The sequence below is a fragment of the Sorex fumeus genome, unplaced genomic scaffold (assembly GCF_029834395.1).
Source record: "Sorex fumeus unplaced genomic scaffold, SorFum_2.1 ptg000044l, whole genome shotgun sequence".
Classification (NCBI taxonomy): Eukaryota; Metazoa; Chordata; class Mammalia; order Eulipotyphla; family Soricidae; genus Sorex; species Sorex fumeus.
Window position 1 is genome coordinate 51,539,028 of NW_026606101.1, and position 25,631 is coordinate 51,564,658.

Here is a 25,631-nt window from a genome sequence, read left to right on the forward strand (position 1 = left end):
ACCTGAGGGTGTCCAGGGGCTACCCTTGTCTCTCTGTTCCCATCTCTGTGCTCAGGGGTCACCCTGGCAGTGCTCACGGGACCGTAAGTGGTGCTGGGGACCCTGTTGGGGTCAGCAGGAAGCAAGGCACGTGCCCTACGCCCTGCCATTCTTTTTTCCCCCTTCTTCTTCTTTTTGGGTCACACCCGGCGATGCTCAGGGGTTACTTCTGGCTCATGCACTCAGGAATCACTCCTGGCGGTGCTCGGGAGACCCTATGGGATGCTGGGAATCGAACCAGGGTCGGCCACGTGCTGTGCTATTGCTCCAGCCCCCCTAACCCCTGCCATTACCTCTCCAGCCCTGCCCCTTTGTTGTTGGTCTGTTTGGGGGCCACATCCGGCAGTGCTTAGGGGTTACTCCTAGTTCTGCACTCAGGGATTACTCCTGGCAGTGCTCAGGGGACTGCATGGGATCCCAGAGCCGCAGGGCAAGGCCAGCGCCCGTCCAGCTGTGCTGTCGCTCGGGCCCCCCACCCCAGCACCTGCCTTACACTTCAGCTCTCTTCTATCCACTGCCTCCCAGTCCTTGCCTCATCGTCCACAACCGCCCATAGTCAGAACTGTCCTGCTCCTGTTCCCCCCGACGTGCGCTCAGCCCTCCAGATGGGAGTCAGGCTTAGCTGGAGCCGGCCCAGGGCTGACCGACTAACCCACCCCCTCAGCAGCTCGGCTCCGGCCACAGGCTGTGCTGCGGGAGGCTGGACGCGGGTGTGAGTGTCCCGTCACCCACCCCGACCCTCCCATCACCCACCCACCCCACCTTCACCTCCTCCCTGGCCCTGCAGTCACCTTTCAACTCCAGGCTTTGTTTTTGTTCCCCTGTGGTTCCAATGTCGTTTCTCAGTTTTCCTCCCAAACCATCTTTTCCAAACTTTGTAAGTGGCCACCAATGAGCACAGAGCAGCACGAATGGCCACTAAGTACCAAGGTCAGCACCAAAGTGGAGTCCCTGAGTGTGGGGGAGCCCCCGCCCCCCCCTTCTTTGAACCATCTTGAGAAGAGCCAAGAGCAGTGACCCAAGGAGACTGTCCTGGCTCATATTTTCTTCAAAACTCGGTGACTGGGGGCTGGAGCGATAGCACAGCGGGTAGGGCGTTTGCCTTGCACTCAGCCGACCTGGGTTCGATCCCCGGCATCCCATATGGTCCCCCAAGCACCACCAGGAGTAATTCCTGAGTGCAGAGCCAGGAGTAACCCCTGAGCATTGCTGGGTGTGACCCAAAAAAGAAAAAAAAAACCAACTTGGTGACTGGCTGAACAAGAGAAGAATGAAAGGCGACAGGGAATGGGGAGTGCACAGGGATGGGCGTCTGCCTGCCCGTTTGATCCCTGGCACCCCATGGCACTGCCAGGGTGGCCAGTGATGCCCAGCAAGACGGGACCTGAGCAGCACGAATTCTTTTATTTTGTGGGGAGGGGTCCTAGGACTGAGCTGCTGGAAGACTGAGCTGCTGAGGGCCGGGGCGAAGCCATGGGCCCCAGAGCAGGATGAGAGGTTGAGGGCAGCCACGGGGCCCAGAGGCCACATCTGCTCCAGAGCGGCTGGGACGAAGGACAGGAATGAGGGGCGCGGGGTGGACCCAGGCTGCCGAGGGCGGCTTTACCTTGATGGAGGCGCCCGCGAATCGGGCAAGTTGCTTGATGTGCGCCCCCTTCCTCCCGATGATGGCGCCCACAGCCTGGGTGGGGATGAAGAGGTTCACGATCTCCTGCTCTGGGAACTGGGAGGTGAGAGAAAGCGAGGAAGACACAGTTGCACCCAGGAGCTCTTCGAGGCACTGCCCAGCTCAGTGGGTGCCTGTGGGGAGCCCCCCTTACCCTCCATCCCCGGGACCCCAGCACTGGCCGGATGTGGTGCCGGCAGGGTTCCAGCATCGTGACAGAGTGTGACACAGTTACGTTCCAAGAAAAGAAACCTTCCCGGACACCTTGGCTCCACCAGGCCGCCTGTTGGAGCAGGGCCTGGCCTGGACACCATGGGCAAGGCCCACCCGGGATCCTGGTCACGGCGGCAGTGTCCCCATAAGCCAAGAGCACTCCCTGGGGGGATCTCTCCAGTGCCAGGTGGGCAGAATGGCTGACCCAAGCCACCGCCAGGAGCATGCTCAGATCAGGCCACCCAGGGCTAGGCGTGGGTGGGAGAGAGGAGGGCAGGCAATTCCCCCACAGGAGGACGGTAGGGGGCTGAGGGACACTTACGGAGTGATGATACGGGAAGGGGCCGAACTGGTGAGGGGGGTACAAGCTGGAGAAGTAGCCGGAATGTGTCTGCTGCAGGAGAGACAGTGAGTTGGGGGGGGGGAGTCCTGGGGACATGCAGCAAGGCTGCCCCCCACCAACACGGCCGGCACAGCCGCCCCCCGACCCCTATCCCCTTGCCCCATCTTCTCTCTGCAGGCAGGGCAGTGAGGGGCCATCACCTCGAAGCAGAAGCATGCCGACGTACAAAGAGCATTTGAAATAGGTGCTGGGGGCCGGCACTTCTCCTACACCCCACAGACCCAGGTTCTATCCCCCACATCCCGTATAATTCACTCCTGAGCACGGCCAGAGGTAACTCCTGAGTGCAGAGGCAGGAGTTACCCCTGAGCATTGAGCATTCCCAGATGTGGCCCCAAAACAAAACGAGAACCACCACCAACAGACGTAACGGCTGGAGCGTTAATACGGGGGTTAAGGCATATGCCTCGCTTCCTGCTGATTCCGACTGGATCCCCGGGACCACTTATGGTCCTCTGAGCACAGAGCTGGGAACAGAGCCAGAAGTAGCTCCTCTGAGCACTGTCAGGTGGGATCCAGCCTCCACCCCAATAAATAAAAAAATAAAAGCTGCTTCCAGTGAGCACCTACTGTGAACAAGGCCTTCTTTCTTTCTTTTGGCTTCCTGAGTTACACTGGGAATGATCAGGGGCTACTCCTGGCTCCGCACTGGCAGTGCTCGGGGGACCATATGGGATGCCGGGGATTGAACCCAACCGGCCGTACAAGCCACTCCAGCCCCATGCCCTGTTTTTCCTAATGCACAAACGTTTTGCTGCTGTTGTTCTGGGGCCCTCTGCCCAGTGGCGTTCAGGGATATTCCCTACTAGTATGGGGTCGCATTCCTGGTGGGGCAGAGGAGACCGGGTACCAGGGATAGACAAATCTTGGGATTCCTGCCTGCAATGCATGCCAAGCTTAGCCCATCCAGAGTTCTCTATGGCCCCTTCTGAAACCCTCCTCACAGTAAGTTCTGCAAGACACAAATTATGTCTCATTTAATATAGTCTCACAGGCAGCAGGCCAACCAGAGTTGGCACAGTCCAACAAGCCAGGGAACTGTGGCCTTCTTTGCAGGAAGGCGGGTAACAAGCTCTGAGGTATCAGGCCCATGGTTGGCCCTGTCGGAGAGCCTCCAGGGAGGGGACTGCGAGCAGACGGCACCACTTGTGAGGTGGCCGCTAAGCTCCCGATCACAACCTGACCCTCAAGGCTCACTGGGGGCAAAATACAAAGCAAAACTCTGGCTTTGGGGAAGAAAAAGTGGTCACACAGGATACTATAGCTGTTCCTGAAGCAGGGTGTGTGTGTGTTTTGTGTGTGTGTGTGTGTGTGTGTGTGTGTGTGTGTGTGTGTGTGTACATAGGCCTCCACCAACCCGGGTTCTCTTCCTGAAGTTGAGAGGAGGCGGCAGTGCCGCTGTGTTGCCACCAGAGGGCACTGACAGACCAGCATGCCCGTGGCCTCCAGAAGGCGCTGCAGCCTCCACTATTGAGGTCCTTCTTGCAGGCCCAGTTCGCTGCTCCTGGAGCAGCGGCAACACTTTCGAAGTCCAAGTACTGACGGCCCAGCAGGAGCACAGCACCAAGCTCAGGAAGCAGAAGCAGTAACACGGAAGGGTCAACCTTCCCTGCAAGCTGCAGGGAGCTCCCCACGAGGGCGTCAACCACACTGTGGGCAGATGGAACAATTTTCACAGCTTTTCTCTGACTACACTAGTTTTGGATAACTCCGTTTGCTGTTTTGTTGTAACCATCAGTATAAAATAAATACCTGTGTGCCTGCTAAGGATGGGTGGAAAACTGGGGACACTGGTGGTGGGATTAGTGCTGGACACTGAATACTGGGAATAACTGAATTATGATCAAAACTGTAAACCACAGAGTTTGAACAGAATTAGGGAGGTTGTGTGGGAGAGGCTGGTCCCTTTCATCCTGCCATTCTCAAAGGACCTCAGCTTCAGACCCTGTTCCATCCAGATCCCCATCCTGGGGTGTGTGTGTGTGTGTGTGTTTTCTGCTCAATGCTCTATCTTGGGGAACAGTGTTCCTACCTTCATCTCACGAAGGATTAGATGAGCCTTCACTTCAGCCCTCAGAGCAGAGATAGTTCTTTTGAATTTTAAATTGTCTTTTTTCCCCACCAAAACTAATGTGAGGCCAAGAATAAACCACCCACAGTACAACCAACCCCATACTAGGTGCATAAAACACCCAACATGATACTCAACCAAACTGAGCCCTACCCCTGGGTGTGTGGAGGACTCAGAGGACCGAGTTGCCAGAGGCTGGTGGCTGAGGTGCAGCTGGGAGGCCGGCCTGGGGCAGGGGCGGGAGTCTGGGGGCTCACGGACAGAAGACCTGAGAGGACTGGACTGAATCATCAGTTCTTGGAAGTGCAGCTCTGGGGCAGGCGCGTTTCTTGCATTCCCTCCACCGCACCTGCCCCCCAAATAGCACGAGTTTGCTTAGTCCTCATGAGAGAGGCGACCTGATGGGGGGCCTGACAAAATGCTCTCTCTAATGGACACAGGGGGTCGCGCCAGGCTGGGGGGCAAAGAGGCCAGGAATGCAACCCCACCCCCAAGGTGGCAGTCTGGCTCATGCCCCAGGTAGGAGGGCCATCAGCCCTTCGATGAGGGACCAGCTGCTTTCATTCCGAGTCATTTTATTGGGGGGTGGGGACCCCCACCAGGTGTAGCCCCTGATCCCCGCGGAGAGGCAAGGCAGGGAGGGAGGGAGGCTCTCAGCACACCCCGAATCCCCTCCCTTCTCGGGGGCTCCCTCTGCGTGGAAGTGGAGGAGGGGCTCGGCGCAGGCTCTTCCATTACACCTCCTGGGACCCTCCCCTGGGAATCCCAAACAAGTCCCACAGTCCCTCTGTTGAGTGTTTCTATACACAATTAAACTCGCTAGGCAGGGGAAGCCACAGCACAAAAGACAGCAGCAAGGCCGAGCAAGGCCAGGAAAGGGCCCTGTGCGTTCACCCAGGGAAAGAGAACTTGCTCTAAACATTTGAGTTCTTGGGACTGGAGAGATAGTATGGAGGTTAAGGTGCTTACCTTTTTTGTTTGGTTTTTTAGGGGGGTACACGTGGTGGTGCTCAGGAATCATTATTCCTGGTGGGCTTGGGGGACCACATGTGGTGCCGGGGGATCAAATCCGGGTTGGCTGCATGCAAGGCGAGGCCCCATCTGCAGTACTAGAGCTCCAGCCCAGACTTGCTTTCTTCAGCTATAATATTATTTGATCTAAATCCAGTATGGCTGTCTCTACTTTTTCCTGTCTGCCCGCATGATTCAGTCATAGCCATGCTGGCATCTATGTCCCAAATACAGAAACATCACTTCCAATGGTCATCTGCACACCTATGTTCATTGCTGCACTTAGCACAACAGCCAACCCAAATGGGAAGCAACCCAAATGCTCAACTCCAGAGGCCTAGAAGCTGTGGTGCAGAGACACAATGAATACGATGCAGCTCCAAAGAAAAACAAGAAGAGTTAGGTATGTGGGAGCCACACTCAGCTATACAAGCTCATTTATCAACCTTAAGAGACCCATAGACAAATCCTAAAAGAGATCACAAGCAGAGTTTATCTCAGATCCGCGCATGGCTGAACAGACTAGGGTAAACTGGAGTGGGGGGGTGGTGGTGAGGGGGAGGGCAGGTCAGCCTGGCACCTGCCCAAGAAGAATCCCTGGCAGTTGCTTGCTCCCACAATCCAAAATTGCCACCATGCCCCTGGCCAGCCTCCCCTGTCTCAGACCAGACCTCACCGAGATATTAATTTTCTGTTGACAATTCAGATATGTGGGTTTTGTGACTGAAAACTCCAGGCTTTTGTGGAGTTGGGATGGGCTATTCCCCCCCACCCCACTTCCCTGTATTCCTGAAAGCACACTGGCAGTCACGTCCACACCCCAAGGCTGGCAGTCACGTCCACGTACCAAGGCTGCCACCCAGTTAAACAGCTACTCCAGCCTTACCTTCCCAATAAAAATACTGACCAGCCTGAACAAACGCTATGGCCTCTAAGTACCTGTATTGCAAAGTATAATGCACCAAAGGGGGCGGGGGCGGGGGAGGGGGAGAGAGAGGGGGGTGGGAGGAGAAGTGTCTGCCATAGAGGCAGGCATGGGGGTGGCAGTAGGTAGACTGGGGACATTGGTGTACCAAGAAACCTACACCGGTAGGTTCACTGGTGGGGGGATGGGTGTTGAACCACTGTATGACTGAAACCCAATCGTGAATGGCTTTGTAATGGTCTATCTGATGGACATTCAATAAAAACTTTAGAAAGAAGAGTACTGAGGAGTTCCTGCCCACTTCAGTCGGCTTAGTCAGTGGCTGAAAAAATAGGATTGCTACATTTAAAAGAAAAAAAAAAAAGATGGGTTACTCCACAGACGATTTTGGTATGATTGTTCATTTGGGTGGAAAAAAACCCAGATGCCTCTTTTAAGTCCTACGCTGAGATAAATTTCTTAGGAATTCTAGCTATAAGCAATTCCCTTCAGAAGAATAACCAAGAACTACCGTTAAGCAAACACAGATGAAAAATGAAGAGCAGGAGAACTGGTCTTCTGTAGAAAGCTCGGCACAGGGGCAGGGGTTAGGGGGCGAGTAGGGAGGGGCAGGAGGACAATGGGGGAGGGGAAGTGCCCGCCACAGAGGGAGGCTGGGGGGTGGGAAGGAAACTGGGGACACTGGGGGAGGGTAGTGGGCACTGGGGTTGGAACAGTATATACCTGAAACACAATCATAAATCTTTGTAACTTTGTAACAAAATAAATAACAGAGGAGGGAAAAAATAGCATGCCAACAAAAGCAAAACAAAACAAAAATCACAGTGACTATTTTTACAGCCTGGGATAGAAAGACACCAGAACATGACACCCACGACGTGCATGAGCCAGTTATAAAAGGAGATGCACAGACTTGTTGACCTTTGGAAGCTCTGAGAGAAAGCACTAGAGTTCTCTCTGAATGTTCTCAAGAAACGCCCTGGTTCCCTGAAACCTGAATGCTGAGAAAACCAGCTCAATTTTCTAAGAACTAGAGGTTCCCACAGAGCCCCCAGCTGGTCCGGTCTGCGGCAGCCCTGTCCTTGGTGCTGTCTTCACCGGAGCCCTGAGCGGCTGTGGCCAGACAGCAATGGAACACTGTGTTTCTACGCTGAAAAGCCAACCTTTACTGACATGGTTTTATAAATACCAGGGACGACGTATTTTAGTAAAATGAAAAATTCTACGGTTGTAAAAATCTCCGATGTAGAGGAAGCTTTCCAGGAGGACAAGTTTATTTCCAAGTTTAGAAAGTATCCTGCTAGGACATGGAAACTTTTCCTTGTGGTTCAGTGGATGCATCTGCCAATGGTTTGTGAGCTTCTTTGGGTTTTGCAGGTTGTAGGGTTTCTCTGTCGTCTGCTCAGGCTGGCCACAGCAGCAGGAAAGGCAGAGAGTGTAAACGGTTACATTTGATTTACAAAGAGGCTTCACCGCAGTTGCTGCTCTTGGGTTAGATGGTCAGTTTTAGAAGTTGCCCCATTTTTGTTTATTTGTTTTTGGATCACACCCAGGATTGCTCCGAGGCAATTCCAGGCTCTGTACTCCTGACGATGGTCAGGGGACCATATGGGATGTAGAGGATCGAACCCAGGTGGGCCGCGTGCAAGGCAAGCGCCCTCCCCGCTGTACTAACTCCCCTGCCCCAGCAGTGGCCTCATTCTATTAGACTTTCTCCCTCAATCACTCCTGGTGGTACTGAGGATCCGTCTTGGGCTCTGTCATGGGCTAACATCCCCAATGCCTTCCTCCACCATTCATGCTATTTAGGCCGTGACAGTTTGATTCTGGGTTTATCATGCAATGATTTGTGGGCAAAGACCTCCTGAGAAACAAGAAGTGTCCTCTAAGCCAGCAGTTTTCAACTGCCAGTCCATGGATCATGCCGGGTCTGCATTAATGTTCTGCCGATCTGCAGAAAGGTCACTGCAGTTAGTCCACGATGCAGGCAGACATGTGGTAAGTGGCAAGGACTGTTTTTTTTTCTTTCATATCTGCAAACTTTTCTGTGGACGGGCACTGCTCTGTGTCCTGGCGACTAAAAACCGCTGCCTGAGTAAGCCAGTGGGTGCACCTGCCCAGCCACGTCAGTCGTGGAACTGTATAGCCAAAGACGGTAAGCGGGCACATCCCTCTCTCAGCTCTCCTCACTCCTCTGAGCGCTCACGCAGCACCGCTACAATCCCTCCTGCAAGTGCCAGCTCCTTCTCCCACACAGGCACGGACATATACAGATGCAAGACAGGAGGAGATGCACATGTGGGCACAGACACACATGCAGACACACCGAGTCATAGACACACACAAACACGAACAGCTCCAAACGGGGTCCCGGGCACTCTCGCTGTGACGCAGAGGGGCTGAGAGTTGCTCAGACAATCTAGACCGAAACAAGATTCCGTAATGTTTATGTTTTTGTGACTGAGGAAGTGGGTTTCACTTTATGTCTGTGTTTTATTGGCAGAGCAGCTCAGTGGGTTGCTCCTGACCCTAGCGGTACTGGGAAGTCTTACATGGAGACACTTTCAGCAGAGACCTCTCAACAGAAAGGAGTGGCGAAGGTAAGACTCAAAATTCCTCCCATTTCAAGGAGGGAGAGAAATCTGCTTAAAAATTAAGCAATCTGAGGGGCCAGGGGAGCTCAGTGGCGGGCTGGTGGGCCACCTGCTTCTCCTGCATGAGGTCCTGGGTTCGATCGCCTGCACCTATCCCCCTGAAGGAGAATGTATGGAGAATTGTCACTGTCACTGCCCTCCCGTTGTTCGTTGATTTTCACCAGCAGGCCCAGTAACGTCTCCATTGTGAGACTTGTTGTTCCTGTGTTTGACATATCGAATACGTCACGGGTAGCTTGCCAGGCTTTTTCCGTGAGGGCGAGATACTCTCGGTAGCTTGCCGGGCTCTCCGAGAGGGGTGGAGGAATCAAACTCAGGTCAGCCATGTTGGCTGCATGCAAAGCAAACGCCTTACCTGCTGTGCTATCGCTCCAGCCCATGAAGAATTGGGAATGGGAAAAAAAGTCATCTAGTACCCTTCCCCCCGATGTGACAATAAACTAATCCTGAATAATGCTTCTGAATGAGAATATGAACGAGCAGAAAATGCAACACACACTGCCTTATTAATTATGGCGCAAACAACAGTGACTGAGGACTTTCTGAATGCTAGGCACTGAATTAAGAGTTTAGAGACAAAAAAAAAAGCGCGTCATTTTGTTTTAAAGGTGGCCTGCAGCAATAAATGATGTATTGGAGCTGCAGACACAAGTGTGTTGTGTGTGTCTGTTTCCAAGGATTATCCAGGTACCCTAGTATCACTGTAGCATTGTTTTCCTGCTGTTTATAGATTTGCTCGAGCGGGTACCAGTAATGTCTTCATTGTAAGACTTGTTACTGTGTTTGACATATCGAATACGCCACAGGGAGCCTACCAGGCTCTGCCATGTGGATGGGATACTCTCAGTAGCTTGCCAGGCTCTCCAAGAGGGATGGAGGAATCGAACCCCGGTCAGCCGCGTGCAAGGCAAACGCCCTACCCGCTGTGCTATGGCTCCAAGGTTCTCATTCGATCAGGCACATCCCTTCTTCCCATAGAGAGAAAGAATCATGAGTTTATTTATTAGCTGAACTACAAGTGGAAGGTTCTGAGCATCTGACATGCTCAACTGATTCAGCGAGTTCTTGAATGTGCCGGTGGTCACTGCATCTCTAGCAGCACGGCTTCTGGGCATGTGCCGGAAGACCCTAAGAAACGAGGTAGGTCCCTTTCACATTCAGGAGGAGCACGGCCTCCGCACGAAGCCTCTAGCCCCAGTTCAGCCCAAGCCACGCCTCTCTCAGCAGGCAGTCGGAGCACTGGAGCACGAGCCAAGCTCTGGGTGCTGAGTGACTTACCGTGAAAGGATGGTAGTGGGGTGCGGGGGCGACCCCTCGGGGCCCTGAGGGCGGGTGTAGCACCGAGAGTCCCGTGGAGAAGATGCCGAGTGCACTGAGGTTCAGTCCTGGGATCAGATTGGCTTGTTGCTGGTAGGAGAGGAAGGGCAGCGTGAGGAGGGGCGCAGAGGTACCCAGCGGGGGTGGGGCGGGGGACACCAGCGCTGGTCCCCCCGCAGGGGCGCCCATCTGCCCTTCCTGCTCCTCGCGTCTGTGCGTCTCCAAGATGGTCCCTGGGCTCTCCCTTGGTGTCTCTTGGCCCCAGCCCAACAGTCCTGCTCCCTTCTTGCCCCTGGGGGCTGCGCACGGGGTCTCCCTGCCAGGAGGCTTTCCCCTCCTCACCTGGCCAAGTGCTCCTGGGGGCTTCCACCCAGACACAGGGTCCCCACACCCTGGAAGCTGCCCTTCCCCTCTGCTTAGAGCCCTTTCTGTGTCGCCTTGGAGTCCCCTGTGTCCCTTTTTCTTCTCTCTTGTGTTTTTTTTTTTTCTCACTGCTGGGATTGAAACCCAGGGTCAGGGTCTCATACATGCAAGCAAGCCCTCTCCCACTGAGCCACATTCCTGCCCCGCTTCCAGAGTCTTGAACCCTGCAGCATTCAATCCATCCCATGGCACCGCTTCTGTTTCAGACGGTCACTTCCTTGTGCACAGAGACTGACTGAGAGGCCCTCCCTCAAAGAATAATCAATGATTTGTTTCTCTTTTTTTTTAATTTATTTTTTTTTATTTTTGGGTCACACCTGGTGTTGCACAGGGGTTACTCCTGGCTCTGCGCTCAGGAATTACTCCTGGTGGTACTCAGGGGACCATACGGGATACTGGGAATCGAACCCAGGTCAGCCGTGTGCAAGGCAAATGTTCTACCCACTATGCTATGGCTCCAGCCCTAATGACTTATCTCTTAATGAAGCGATTCGTCATGTCCGCTTCAAATGTACAGATGCTGCACATACTCTTTTTTTTTTTTTCATTTTTTGTTGGGGAGAGGGATTCCAAACAGTGCTCTGAGGTCCCAGGGTCACTCCCAGAAAGACTTGGCCAGCTGGGCCAGAAGGTTCCATGCTCAGGCCCTGTGGTACTGGGGTTCCCAGGACACCACGGCAGTGCCGAACTGGTGGAGGTGTGGGGTGGTGTAAGATTTTCACATGGAGGGCTGGAGCGATAGCACAGCGGGTAGGGCGTTTGCCTTGCACGCGGCCAACCCAGGTTTGATTCCCAGCATCCCATATGGTCCCCCAAGCACCGCCAGGAGTGATTCCTGAGTGCAGAGCTGGAGTAACCCTGAGCATCGTCGGATGTGACCCAAAAAAGAAGAAAAAAAAGATTTTCACATGGAATCACGGACACTCTTTTATCCAACGTGTCCATCAGAACTGACCAGCCAGTTGCTGCAGGAAGGCCGGGCGAACTCTGCAGGTCTATTCCACAGGGTGCTCTGGCTATGAGGGATGGTAGTTCCTCGCTTCCCGCCAGAGAGCACACGTGACAGCTACCAGGGCAAGAAGCGCGAGCCACTTACGTTCACGGCCAGCACGTCGTTTTCAAAGGCTTCACGCAGCTTCTTCATGATCTCCATCTCGGCACTGGCACACGCCTCAACAGTCCCCTTCACAGTGATGGTGCGTTCAGGATTGTATATGCTCAAGTCCTGCAAGCTGCCCGCCAGGAAAGAGAGGAAAAAATTCTCAAAAGGAAAAGGAAAACCCAGCAGGATCAAGTCTTGGTGGAGGAGATGGACAGAGGTCTGAGTTCTTCCACCATAGGTGAACTCTATACCAGCTGGGCACCCCATTGTCCCTGTGGGTTCACAGCACACTCCGAGGGGGCACTGAGCGAAATGCATGTCAACAGGGAACCCAACCAATCATCAGGACAAGGGGGTCATCACAGGACGGAAATCGAGGAGAAGGGACCAACACCCTCGACCATACCCTGGTCTAGAACATCTGTCCCCGTCTCTGAGCCCTTGGGAAAGACTTAAATCATAGCCAGGTATTTGTTAGCTCCATGCATCTGTCTGGAGGGCATCAGGAACTGTGATGTCATTTAAAATTACCATCCCTTGGGAGGGAAAAGCAGATGAATGGATCGGGCATATCAAATGCTCAGAACCTTTTACTACTAGTTCATCTAGTATGAACCCAACAATACATCTGCAAAGGTGGCTTACGATGAGATTGTTATCTTAGTCCCTGTCTCATGTTCAATTTTCTTCAAATTTCTGCCTTCTTTTCCGATCAGTCTTCCGACCAGGCCATTGTGGGCCAAGATTTTCAGCGGAATCTCTTCAACTCTGAAAGAGAAGATGGTTAGACGCTTAACATGAACACCTTTTCCCAAGCTATGACCCTGCCTTTCTCTTCTCAATAGAAATGTTTTTGTCCAGGTACTAGAGGCCAGGGGCTTTAGAGGAGGCTTTATGGGGGTCCACCATACTCCACTGCTGTGGGTGGTGAGAAGTGATCTGGAAGACAGATAAGGCCAATGACATGAGAAGTCTACGAAGGTGACTTAAGAAGGTTTTTTTTTTTTTTTCCGTTAAAAAGGTGCTAGAAGAGAGAGAATGCCATCAGCCAGACACACATTAGGAGGCTCCAGGCCTCCCCCTCCCACAGAGACACCCAGACACGCAGACAGGCCAGAATCACAGCCACTGCGGCATGGAGGCCACTATAAAACCAGGACTGGACTCCAGCGGAAGGGGAAGGGACAGTATGTGGCCCTGGGCACGCCTATGTTTTGCTTTTCTCTCTAGAGCAAAACAAGGAGTGGAGGCCACCCAGTACCAAGGCTCCATTATGGAGACAGACACAAGCAGGGCCCCGAGTCCACCTGCCTGGCTGTTCTGGGCAGTGTCCTGGGGACCCCTTGGCCTCAGGAGCGAATTAGAGCTACAACTCTGGTCAGAAGCCAGGGCAAGGAAGGGAAAGGCGTGAGAGACCCCAGAACCTCAAAAGCAGAATGAGTGAGGTAACACAGTCACCTAACAAAAAAAATCAAATATAAATTTCCAGGTACTGACCCCTAGAAATCCAGAACTATAAAAATTCCAGAAAATTGGAAGCTGGAGAGAGAGAGAGAGCACAATGAGTAAAGCACTTACACACACACACACACACACACACACACACACACACACACACACACACCAGAAACTGACCCTTGAAGTCTAGGAAGTACCTGGCAAAGAATTTAAAATAACTATCACAGAGATATATAAAAAAGCCTCAGAGAAAACTCAGACATCTTAGACAAATTAAGAAAAAAATGCAAAAACAACATAATGGAATCAGTAATATTACCAATGAATGATGGAAGCATTTGGAGGTAAGTGAATAAACAGCCGCATTATTAGTGCAAAATTTCTATTTCCATTTTTTTCTCCAGGTAAACAAATTTCTTAAAAATAATCACCAGGGGTCTGAAGAAACAGTAGCAGTAGGTGGCAGGTGTCGCACTTGCCTTGCATTCGCATGACCCAGATTCAATTCCTGGCACCTCTCTAGTCTCCTGACCTTGCCAGGAGTGACTCCCTCAAAAAACATTGCCAGAATATAGAAACAAGCCAAATGCCAAGCAACGGTCAAATTGCTAAAGAAGTTGTGCATATACACACAATGGAAAACTCTGCAGAGCTCTAAGACAAAATCACGCAGGTTGTTGCAACCTGAATGGAGCTGAGTAGCAGCGAGTGAAGGAGGTCGGAGGGAAAGGACAAACACAAACACCCATCTCACTCCGTGGGACGCTCCAAGGGAGAAAGCAAAGAAGCGCCCAAGAAGGGACCCTTGGCGCTGGCTTACAAAACCCAGATTACCACACAGTGGAGGGAGGAGGTGGTAGCGGTGAAGGACTGGACTCAAGAGACAGAAGGCGAAGGGCAGTGGACGCTCTGCAGGGGGCGCTGTGCAGTAACTGGCCAGCAATACCACAAATGTTAATACCACTGTGACCATATAACTGCAATAGAATGCCTATCTTTTTATTTATTTATTTTTTTGGCTTTTTGGGTCACACCTGGAGATGCACAGGGGTTATTCCTGGCTCTGCACTCAGGAATTACCCCTGGCAGTGCTCAGGGGACCATGTGGGATGCTGGGAATCAAACCTGGGTTGGCCGTGTGCAAGGCAAACGCCCTACCCGCTGTGTTATTGCTCCAGACCCATGCCTATCATTAAAAAAAAAAAAAATCACTTTTCTGTGTCCTTCACTGAGTAACAGCCTTAATATTTCCCCCGAGGTAAAGTAACTGAGAACCTCGCTGGTTCCCTCCTGAGTCTGGGTTTTGCTTGCCAACTCACAGTTTGGTCTCGTCGGCCTCCTTCTGCATGATCTCAAGGATCATCCTGCAGGCTTCAGAAGTCCCCTCTGGGCTGGCATGGATAGTGACCGGCTTCTCTGCAGCCCCGGAATTCTCCTTCCTGTGGATATCCACCCTTGGAGGGAAAGAATCAGGAGCCATAGCACAACCTCCCCTGGGAAGGGGTCTTGTCCCAAGAAACCGTCACACCAGCCAACAGACAGCAAGGACAGACAGACAAGGAAGTGACCCTGGCAGGTTTGTGACCAGTGCTCCTTTCCAAGAAGGTGGGTAAGGCACTGGGGGGAGGAGATGGGGATGGATGGTGTGTGTGTGTGTGTGTGTGTGTGTGTGTGTGAGAGAGAGAGAGAGAGAGAGAGAGAGAGAGAGAGAGAGAGAGAGAGAAAAGAGAGAGAGAGAGAGAGATTATGTGACTCAATGAATGTCTGAATGAAATGTTCTTGTGACAAACTTGACTTCTTCGCGGTTCCACTGGCAAGAGTGTTCCATACAGGCTTGACGTGAGGCCACGCCAACTTGGTAATGAAGCCACTGTCAGATGAAGTATTTTTGTGCAGTCTTGCAAATGTAAAGTGAGCGAGTTAATTCTGCACCCTGGCACACAGCAGGTCTATGAATTGATGGCCGTGCTTAAAGCTGGATGTTAATATAAACCCAAACATTAAACCCAAGCAAGGTTTATAGACCTGTTGGTGGAAGGAAAACAAGAGGCCTGGCCTCACTCTGCTGTTTAAATTTCCGATTGCCTTTCTTTTCCCCTGGCAGTCAGCCTTCTTTCAGGCTCGCAAAACAAACAGCTCAAAAGCTTGATGCCTTTGTCAGGCCTTTTGGGTAGCGGTGGCCCCTCTTCATGTGTGCAATCTTGCAAAAATACGTAACTCACTGTTATCTTATTTTACACTGGTGATTGGAAATTCAAGATGCAAGTTGTTAGCCTGTTCCCAAAACATGGGTATATCATCTGAGAAGTCACTTCACTCCAAACATGCATCTTTAACAACACCTGACACTGCAGCTGCAATTTGTGTTAATTAAGCCACATCTCAGTGTGAGCCGATAGGGGTGGTGCAAGCATCTATGTGTTAAGAGCTATTCTTCATCTTTGTTTGCAAGTTTAAACAACTGAGAAAAAAATACATAAATATCACCTTGGTGCTAACAGAACACTCAGGAAAAAGATCTTTAAAATAAAAGGTTCAGCGGCCAGTAATTCTCCCCTCTACTATTTTAGCATCTCATTCCAGGACTCTTGGGACTCTTACAAGTGTCTATAAGTTGAGAGTAATTCAGACACATTGAGGAAATGGTGCTTTTCAGATTATGAGACTCAATGAATGTCTGAATGAGAGGCATCAGGCATATAAATACCTAATATTGTGAGTAACTTGGGCATTTTGCAATTTAAGCGCTTTCATAGTAATTATCTCATTCAATCTTCCCAACTGTTCTAATTATCCCAATAATCTTGGTTTACACAAGAATCAATTGATATTCAGAGAAGCTCTATTTCCCCTGCAAGATCGCAGCGCCATGACCTGGCAAAGCTCATGATGGATCTTTGTTTTCAAGCTCCCAGCTCAGTGTGCATTTTGTCATGCTGTGGTCGTAGGAATAGGCAAGAATCAAAACAGAAAAAATGGAAAACACACAGTCTATCAGAGAACCGGAAATACTAAGTGGAGAGCCATATTACCCATTGGAAATTCCTCTCCCAGCTCAACCTCCTTCCACAGAGAAAACGAAACATTCTAGTAGCTGTATTTGGTTTCTTGCTCCATCCGACAGTGACTCACCTGTGTCTCTGGGAACTGTTTAGGTGGTCTCACGGAGAGGCCACCACTCGGGAGAAGCCCTTTTAGGACCCCCCCCCCCCCAGTTCAGCCCCACTCCGCTGCAGTGTTAGAAATAAAAGCATTCAGCAGCCCTTGGTGTCGGGAGGTCACTAGGACCGTTCCTAAGGTCCTTTTGGTCTTTCGGGGCAGAAATTTCAGGCCACTGACACAAAAGCTCATCCACGCCCCCCGCATTCTGTTAGTGCATTAGTAGTGCTGCTCAAGGAAGCTGCATCCCGTCCAGCACCCCCCCGCCCCCTCCAGCACGGGCAACTAAGGGAACCCCCTCACGAGCCCGCCCAGGGAGCCCCGGAGGAGGCACGTACCGGGACTGGGTCTGCTTAGTGATGTTCTTTATGGTCAAGCCCTCCTTTCCGATGATGGCACCAACAAACTGGGTGGGGACCAGGATCCGCAGCGGGAAATCAATCTGCCGGGCCTGCGGAGAGCCCCCAGGGGCGTGGCCTTGCTCCTGGGAGCTGTGGTCCCCACGCTGGGCTCGCTGAGGGGGTGAGGGGGAGCTCACCTCTTCATCCGGGATGTAGGAAATCTTGAAGGAGTAGTTCTCGAACTGATGCCCGCTCAGCTTCTCGATGGCTCTGGAATGCACCAGGACAGGTGAACCACGTTAGCGAGAAGTCAGAGAAGCCCCTGTGGGTGGCACGGCCTGGCTGGATGCCCAGCAATGAGCCAGAGAGACTCCACCTCCGCTCCCTCAGAGCACGTGGTGAATGGCGGGAAAGGGAGTCGGGAATGAAGGTGCATTCATCTGCTTCTGGTTTCTCCCTTCCATTTTTTTTAAGGGCTGGAGCGATAGCATAGCGATAGGGCGTTTGCCTTGCGCACAGCCAGCCCAGCTGAGTGGGGTTCGATTCCTCCACCCCTCTCGGAGAGCCTGGCAAGCTACCAAGAGTATCTTGCCCGCACGGCAAAGCCTGGCAAGCTCCCTGTGGTGTATTCGATACCACAGGGTATCGAATACACCAAACACAGTTAACAAGAAGTCTCAAAATGGAGACATTACTAGCCCCCTCGAGCAAATTGATGAATAACGGGAGGACAGCGTTTTTTTTTTTTAATTTTTAGTGCAACCCCGTGCTTTACCCAACTGCCAACTGTCCCTAGAGCATTGTTTTAGGCATTAAACATTCCAATGCCGATCCCACCACAAGAGTGACCTTCCCTCCACTAATGTCCCCCGTTTCCCACCCAGCACCCCAGCCTGCCCCCCTGAGGCACAGTCAAAATTCATTCCTTTCTTTTCTTTCTCTCTCTTTTTTTTTTTTTTTTTGCTTTTTTGGGTCACACCTGGAGGTGCACAGGGGTTCCTCCTGGCTCTGCCCTCAAGAATCACTCCTGGTGGTGCTCGGGGGACCATATGGGATGCTGGGAATCGAACCTGGGTCAGCCACATGCAACGCAAACACCCTAAGCGCTGTGCTATGGCTCCAGCCCTGGAATTATCAAATCTTAAATGAATGAGGCCATCTGTGATCAGTGTACTGCCTCACAGTGATGTCACATAAGACTGAGGCGCCCTGTGCTGGTCACTGCTGCTGAGACTTCTGCCTCTGATTTTTTTATCACAAATGTCTGCTCCACCAAAAAGCTTTTTTTTTCTTTTTAAAATCAGTATCAACTTATGTTTGGGTTTTCCTCCTTTGAATCATATGCACATCACTAAAAATTCAGAGGGAATCACACACATGAAAACTCCTCGAGTTTTCTTAATTATACAATCAGGTTATTTATTTTTTAAAAAATGAATTATATTGTTTTCTAACTTTTCTTTTGATTTGCGATGATGGGGGTGAAACGGAAGGCCTTAAACATGCAAGAAATGGCCACTGGGTTCCAACCCTGATCTTATTTTCTAGCTTTGCTTTTTTTTTTTTTAACCCCAGGATTTTTGGTAGGGCGTTTGCTTTGCGCACAGCCAGCCCGGCCAAGCCGGGTTCGATTCCTCCACCCATCTCCAAGAGCCCGGCAAGCTACCGAGAGTATCCCCCCCCCCCCCCCCCCCCGCACCACAAAGCCTGGCAAGCTACCCGTGACATATTTGATATGCCAAACACAGTAATAAAAGTCTCACAATGGAGACGTTACTGAGCCCACTTGAGCAAATCAATAAACAATGGGAGGACAGTGCTATACAGTGCTATTTTTTTTTTGAGGGGGGTGAGTACTGGGGAGGGCACACTCAATGTGCTTGGGGGCTACTCCCGGCTTGATGCATGGGGATCATTCCCAAGGCAATGGGGAATCAGACTTGGGCCTCCTGCGTGCAGAGCCTGTGTCCAGCTTGATGAGCCATTTCCCTGGCCTCTCGAACTCCTAAAAGGGTTCATCCGGCTTGCTCTCTAAGTCTCTGTTTTCCCTGAACACACATCTCGTTTGTCTCTGTGCTTGCCTAGCGTTGCGCTCTGGAGAAGCCTATGTTCTCTCTCAAACACAAACTTCTCCCTTTCGTTCCCCTCACAGCTTTCTTTCTTTCTTTCTTTCTTTCTTTCTTTCTTTCTCTCTCTCTCTCTCTCTCTCTCTCTCTCTCTCTCTTTCTCTTTTGGCTTTTTATTTTATTTTTAAATAAACTAATGACTTTATTTTACTTGAAGCATTTAATTGCAAATTTGTTCTATTATCTTTCTTCATAAAAACACATTGAAATTCTATTTCTACACATGTGAACATATACATCTTCTTTTTGTATTTTTTTAAAAAAATTATTAATGAATCACCATGAGGTACAGTTACAGACTTACAAACTTTCGTTCTTGCGTTTCAGTCATACTATGATCAACTATCCATCTCTCCACCAGTGCCCATTTTCCACCACCGATGGTCCCAGCATCCCTCCCACCACCCCCACCCTGTTCCTCTCACCCCACCCTGCCTCTGTGGCAGAGCATTCCCTTTTGCTCTCTCTCCTTTTGGGTGTTGTTGTTTGCAATAGAGGTATTAAATGGCCATCGTGTTTGGTCTGTAGTCTGCTTTCAGCACACATCTCCCATCCCAAGGGGGCCCTCCTAGCACCCTTCACTTGGTGGTCCCTTCTCTATCTGAGCTGCCTTTCCCCCCCAGCATGTGAGGCCGGCTTCTAAACTCATAGCTAACTTTCAATAAAAACTTTCTTGGACACACAGAGACACACACACTGTTATGGACGTTAATTCTCTTGACATTTAAGCCATTAAATATCTGCAATTTACTGACAATAGTTTCTGCTATTTTACTATTTAACATTCTACTAGTTTGGATCCTTTTTGGAAACCAAAATTTTGGGAGGCCCCACCCTGCGCTGCTCAGGGCTTACTCCTGGCTCTGCGCTCAAGGATCACTCCTGGTGGACTCGGGGAAGTGAGTCACACTGGGGGCCGGAGATCAAACCTTGCGTGCCAGGCAAGCACCCCACCTGCTGCACCATCGCTCTGGCCTGAAACGAATTTTGTTCTTACGTCTGAATTTTGCAGTTAAAAGGAGGAATAACTAAGCCCAACTTTACACCAACACTTGTAAGAAGCTTTTGCTGAGGGATTCTAGGCCTTGTGAGGCTGGCCTATCGGGTGTGAGGTCAGCAGGCAGCACCCACTCGACCACAGGTGGCGTCTCCGCAGTAACTGCTCTGCCTCCAGTAAACTGCTGGGCCAGAGAACACGCGAGATCCCAATAGCATCAGGAACTCTCCCGCTCCTGGAAATGCTGCAGAATGTTGTCATTTAAAAATACTTATCAATATGATAGGAATAAATGGCATCACATGCTTTCTTTTATAAAATGACACATGACAATATTAGCTGCAAATGATCCCTCTGGACAAGGACTGAGTGTTGAAAGTATGCAAAGGGATCTACATGAGAACCTTTAAGTATTTGTACTGCAAACCATAATGCCCAAAAAGAGGGAGGGAGGGAGGGAGGGAGGGAGGGAGAAAGAGAGGGGGAGGGAAAGGGAGGGAGGGAGGACGGAAGGAAAAGTGCCTGCCATAGAGGCTGGGGGTGGGGGGTGGGGGAGAGGGCAACAGGGGACATTGGTGGTGAGAAATGTACACTCATGAGGGGACAGGTGCTGGAACATTTTAGGACTGAAATAAAACCATGAACAACTTTATAACTGTGCCTCTCAACTGTGATTCAATTAAAAAAATTACACATGAAGCTAAGTATGGAGTTCAGTGGCAGAGTGCTTGTCTCATATGTGTGAGGCCCTGGGGTTTTGGCAGGATCTACACTATTCTACTGAGTTAATGTTTGTTAATTCATTACAAAGCAGCACCTCTGGAATTCAGTCAGTTTGTATAGAGGTTCCACTGAAGTGGCAGCCAGACCAAAATCGTATGGGTCGACTATTGATCTCGAGCTCACACAGCAGAAAATTAAGTACAATTTTCTTCCATGCAAAAAATGCAATGCATGTTTTTCTAGGACTGATGGCGAGAAGTATGTTTTTATGTGAGCTGAGATCTTGAAAAAGAAATAAGACTATAATCCTGGGATGGATTATAAGCACAGCTATGCTCATTCATAAAACATGACCGCATGGGCTCATAATTCTAATTATACTGTCTTGGAAGGCTCCACACAGACCTCCTACCAGCAGAACATTGTTTCGCGCCTGGAGAGATAGTACAGCAAATAAGGGACTTGCCTTGTACACAGAAAACCTGGGTTCGATCCCTGGTACCACATATGGTCTCCCCCAGCAATGCCAGGAATGATCTCTGAGCACAGAGCCAGGAATACGACTAGAAGACACTGGGTGCGGCCCCGAAACCAATGAAAATAATTTTAGGAAGGAAACTATTTTAGGACGAAGAGGAAGTTCAAAGAAATGGGACCACATGGGTGAGTTCCCGAGATTGAATGCCAGCCGAGTATGCCCCCAGCCCTCGGCATCACCGGGCCTGAGGAACATGCCATTTGGAGACCCATGCTCGGTACCAAAATGGTCAGAACCACATCTTGGGCCAACTATCACCAGGAGTAGCTCCAGGACCCCCTAGTACCACCAGGGATGCCCCCTCTCCACCAAAACAATCCCCTGTCCCCAAACAACAACCCTCAAATCCTATGTCAGCTAAAAGTCAAACTCAGGTTAACCATCACTCAAGCATTACAGAACATCGGTTTTGTTTATTGGTCTTTATTTTTAGGACCACACCTGTGGTGCTCAGGGCTTACTACTGTCACTATACTCGGGGTTCGCTCCTGGAGAGCTCAGGAGAACTATATGGGATACCAGGGATTGAACCAGGGTTGGCCACATGCAAGGCAAACGTCCCGCTCGTTTACTATCAGTCCAGCCCCCAGAATACTGTTTCCTAGGGAAATCCAGTCAAGGAGGTGTGTGACCGAATGTCGGAGAACTTCTCCCTGCAGCTGAAGTCACAAAGCTGGGGCCTCATTTACAGGGAGGAAAAGGCAGCGGCCTTGCGCCCATTCACCGGGTGGATGGAAAGAGGGTTGTGCTCCTCCTCACGGCACACAGACGAAGCTCCAGGTGGACACAATGCCCAGTAGCTGGCCAAAGGGAGTCCATGGGGAATGTTCCAGCACTGCGGCCCTGGACACGCCAAGGTACAGCTTCCACCTTGATTCCGTGACCAAGGCTCAGCACAGTAGTAGGCTCCACACCTGCACAGTCCTGGAGCTAATGCCTTGGAGTGTCACTGACCCGGCAGAGGGAGAGTGGTGGGGGCCTGGGGTAGCATACCCCATCGAGCACTGTCTCTTCCCCCAGGATTTCTCCCACACACACACCCCCTAGTGAAAACATTTTATTTTACTCATTTGGGGGGTGAGTTAAACATTTTTTTTAATTGAACCACCTTGAGATATACAGTTACAAAGTTGTGAGATTTGATGAACAAACAGGACTCGGTGAAATCCAAAGGCGACCCTCAAAGAATCAGAGGAAGAAGCCCAGACCCACTTACATTTTTGCTTCTTCTCTGGTTGCATACGTGACGTTGACCACGGCAGTTTCTGTATCTGTGTTGACTAGAAAAAGAGATAAAAAACACATTGTCATAGAAAAAGCAGCTGCCACCTGGGGCTCCCTCTAAGAGAGAAAGGAGAGAACAGACCACCCTACCGTAATCTGAATCGCTCCCTTTATTGGCATGTTTTCAGAGAAATTCATAGAAAACTGTGTGCACACATTTTGTGACTTATCACATATGCGGCTGGAAGCTATTTTTTACTTTATAAACTTTCTCATGTTCTTCATGTGTTTCACTTTCGTGCCTACATAAAACTGCCAGAAATACATGTGCCATGTTTTTGCCTACCCATGCTTAATGATTGACAGAGGGGCTGTTCCTAGTACTTGCTCATCTAAATAGTTTTGGAATATTTGCCTTAAAAAATCATCTTTGTTGCAGTCCCGTGGTTAGTATTGTTTTGAATTACTTTAAGGTTACCATCACTGATGAAAATTATAAGAAAACATGATGAGGTGCTGGAGTGATAGCACAGTGGGTTGGGTGTTTTCCTTGCACATGGCTGACCCGGGTTTGATTCCCAGCACATCCCATATGATCCCCCAAGCATCCCCAGGAGCAATCCCTGTGCATAGCCAGGTGTGACCCAAAAAGGAAAAAAAAAAATAAAAAGAATAAAAAGAAAGAAAACATGATGCTTTAAAAAATGCTATTTTCAGATTACTCTTTTGGATGTTGGTACCAGTTTGCTGATCATCATTATCAAAGTAAGACTTTAATTATGATTTTCTCTTTTTTTTTCCCCCCATACCCAGATGTGCTCAGGCATTACTCCTGGTTTTGTGCTCAGGCCACTGTATATGGTACAGGCAATCAAACCTGGGTCAGTCACATGCAAAATAAGCATCTTACCCTCTGAAGTAATTTATCCACGTATAAAATGTAAGACAATGTTTTAATTCCTCATTCATTGAAAAGGTTGAACTTTTAATTATTTTCCTTTTCAATTCCTCAGCTAGACCCCTAAGACCACCAGGAGTGATTCCCAAGTGCAGAGCCAGGAGTAACCCCTGAGCACCACCAGCTGTGGCTCAAAAACCAAAAGAAAAGTAAGCTTCAGGTTCTTGATAACACGGGCACATCAAGATACGTGGTTTTTATGAGTTAAATCTACTAACTGCGTATGATAAGAAAATGGACAATTCCAACACATACAACTCAAGAAAACACATAAGACTGGCCTATAAGGAATCACTCTTGGGAGTAGTTATCTTGGTTCATAATTGATCGCTGCTCCTTCCAAACTCAGAAGTTCAAAACAAATTTAAATAACAAAAAACCCCTTTCTTAATCCACCTAGCAAGTTTAATCTAAAAATACTGTTTTTCCCAGCACAAGCAGATATGGATATAGCTCACTCAAATCCCTCCTTTCAAACATTTAAGCTACCAGGAGTTAACAACACGAATCAAAGATAATTCAAGAAATCCATAATAAAGTTTCTTTGCAAAGTAATAAAACCTTGGTAAGGATTCTTAATCTTGGTTCCATATTCTGGCTTCAGGAAATTCACCCCCAACCACAGCAAATGATGAAAATTGACAGATTTTTTTTTTTTCTGGATATCACGGTCACAGTCACAGTCCTCCCGTTGTTCATCGATTTGCTTGAGCGGGCCCAGTAACGTCTCCATTGTGAGACTTGTTGTTACTGTGTTTGGCATATTGAATACGTCATGGGTAGCTTGCCAGGCTTTGCCGTGTGGGCAAGAGACTCTCAGTAGCCTGCCGGGCTCTCCAAGAGGGGCGAAAGAATTGAATCCAGGTTGGCCGGGCTGGCTGCGCGCAAGGCAAACGCCCTACCGCTGTGCTATTGCTCCAGCCCTCAAAAAGGTCACAAACCACTGTTGATAATATTGATTATCCAATAACATCCAGTGGTTACAACCTACCTATACAGGGAGGGAATAGATGAGCCTCAGGAAGGAAATCCAGAGATTTCAGGTCACACTCAGAGCCTGCCCCACCACACACACACACACACACACACACACACACACACACACACACAAAATTGGGGCACCTCTTTCCAGAGTATTGGATCCTCTCACTCACACTTAGCCAGAAGAGTCCTCACAGTGCAGATGAGACAAAGTGCAGCCCACAACCTCTCCGTGCCGACACACACGTGCTACACAGAGCTTTCATATTTGCTGCTTTCTAGTGAAAGGGATGAGGCCACAGATGCCCAGCGAGGGAGAAAGGGCTGGGTCTGAACCCACTAGTCTTCAGCGATGCTTGTCTTTTGGAAATCAAACAGTTACTTGATTTGGGAAAGACCCGGACTCCATTCAACTAATTTATTTCATTTGACATGAGAGCTCATGGAGTGTCTTCAAAAACAAAAGAAATAGGTTTTCTGCCACATCAAGGATCAGCTGGGAAGCACAAAGAAACAAAAACCCACCATTTCTTTCTTTCCTTTTTTTTTTCCCCGCTTTTTGGGTCACACCTAGCGATGCTCAGTCATACTCCTGGCTCTGCACTTCTGCATTCAGGAATCACTCCTGGCGGTGCTTGAGGGACCATATGGGATGCCAGGGATTGAATCCGGGTCAGCAGCATGCAAGGCAAATGCCCTACCCGCTGTCCTACCGCTCTGGCCTCAAGCACCATTTCTTTTCAGCGGCTGTGCAGCAGCAGGGCCCCGACTGGAAACTGAGAACCAGAAAATTCCTCTCTCGCTAGTACTGCCCTCAACTTAGACTCTGGTATTACTAGTTACCGCTACAGGTTCATGTCTGTTGGACCTTCTTCCTACTCCTGCCAAACCCACCGAGAATGTCTTCTCTTCCACATTGAGGGAAATGACAAGAAATGAGAAAAAGAATCCCTATAAATCACATCTTCCTGCTGAGCATTTTCCCATCACCTTTGAGTCTGGGCAGTCAACAGCATGAAACTAAATAATAATATTTTTAATATCCATGGAGTGGAGAACAGCCGAATAATTACTGTTTTAAACTATTACATTAATTATACTGGCAGATAGAACAGATTACCTGTGAGAAAACAGGTTCCCTGCGATCCTTGCTAACTGCACCTTAATTAGCCAAGACTATGAATGACTTCACTGTCTACTGGTCTGGGCTCCCTCCGTAAGTCTCGACTATCTGATGACAGAGGAAGGAAGAATCTAATCTTCCCATTGCACACACGTGAAAATAGAATGAAGTTAAGTGCC

The 25,631-nt window shown here is 50.0% G+C and overlaps 1 protein-coding gene across 3 annotated transcripts in view; it reads right to left on the reverse strand.

Moving 5' to 3' along the window:
- Nucleotides 1-25,631, reverse strand: part of IGF2BP2 (insulin like growth factor 2 mRNA binding protein 2) — a 180,019-nt gene that overhangs the window by 8,185 nt on the left and 146,203 nt on the right. For 2 of the 3 annotated variants that reach the window (XM_056121577.1, XM_056121578.1), the window contains exons 5-12: nucleotides 22,383-22,446; nucleotides 16,780-17,052; nucleotides 14,602-14,736; nucleotides 12,470-12,592; nucleotides 11,819-11,954; nucleotides 10,261-10,389; nucleotides 2,241-2,312; nucleotides 1,646-1,762 (exon numbers count right to left, since the gene is read on the reverse strand). In XM_056121577.1, coding sequence (XP_055977552.1) covers nucleotides 1,646-1,762; nucleotides 2,241-2,312; nucleotides 10,261-10,389; nucleotides 11,819-11,954; nucleotides 12,470-12,592; nucleotides 14,602-14,736; nucleotides 16,780-17,052; nucleotides 22,383-22,446 — 1,049 coding nt within the window. The remainder of the gene's footprint in view (nucleotides 1-1,645; nucleotides 1,763-2,240; nucleotides 2,313-10,260; nucleotides 10,390-11,818; nucleotides 11,955-12,469; nucleotides 12,593-14,601; nucleotides 14,737-16,779; nucleotides 17,053-22,382; nucleotides 22,447-25,631) is intronic. The other variant, XM_056121579.1, reaches the window with a different exon arrangement.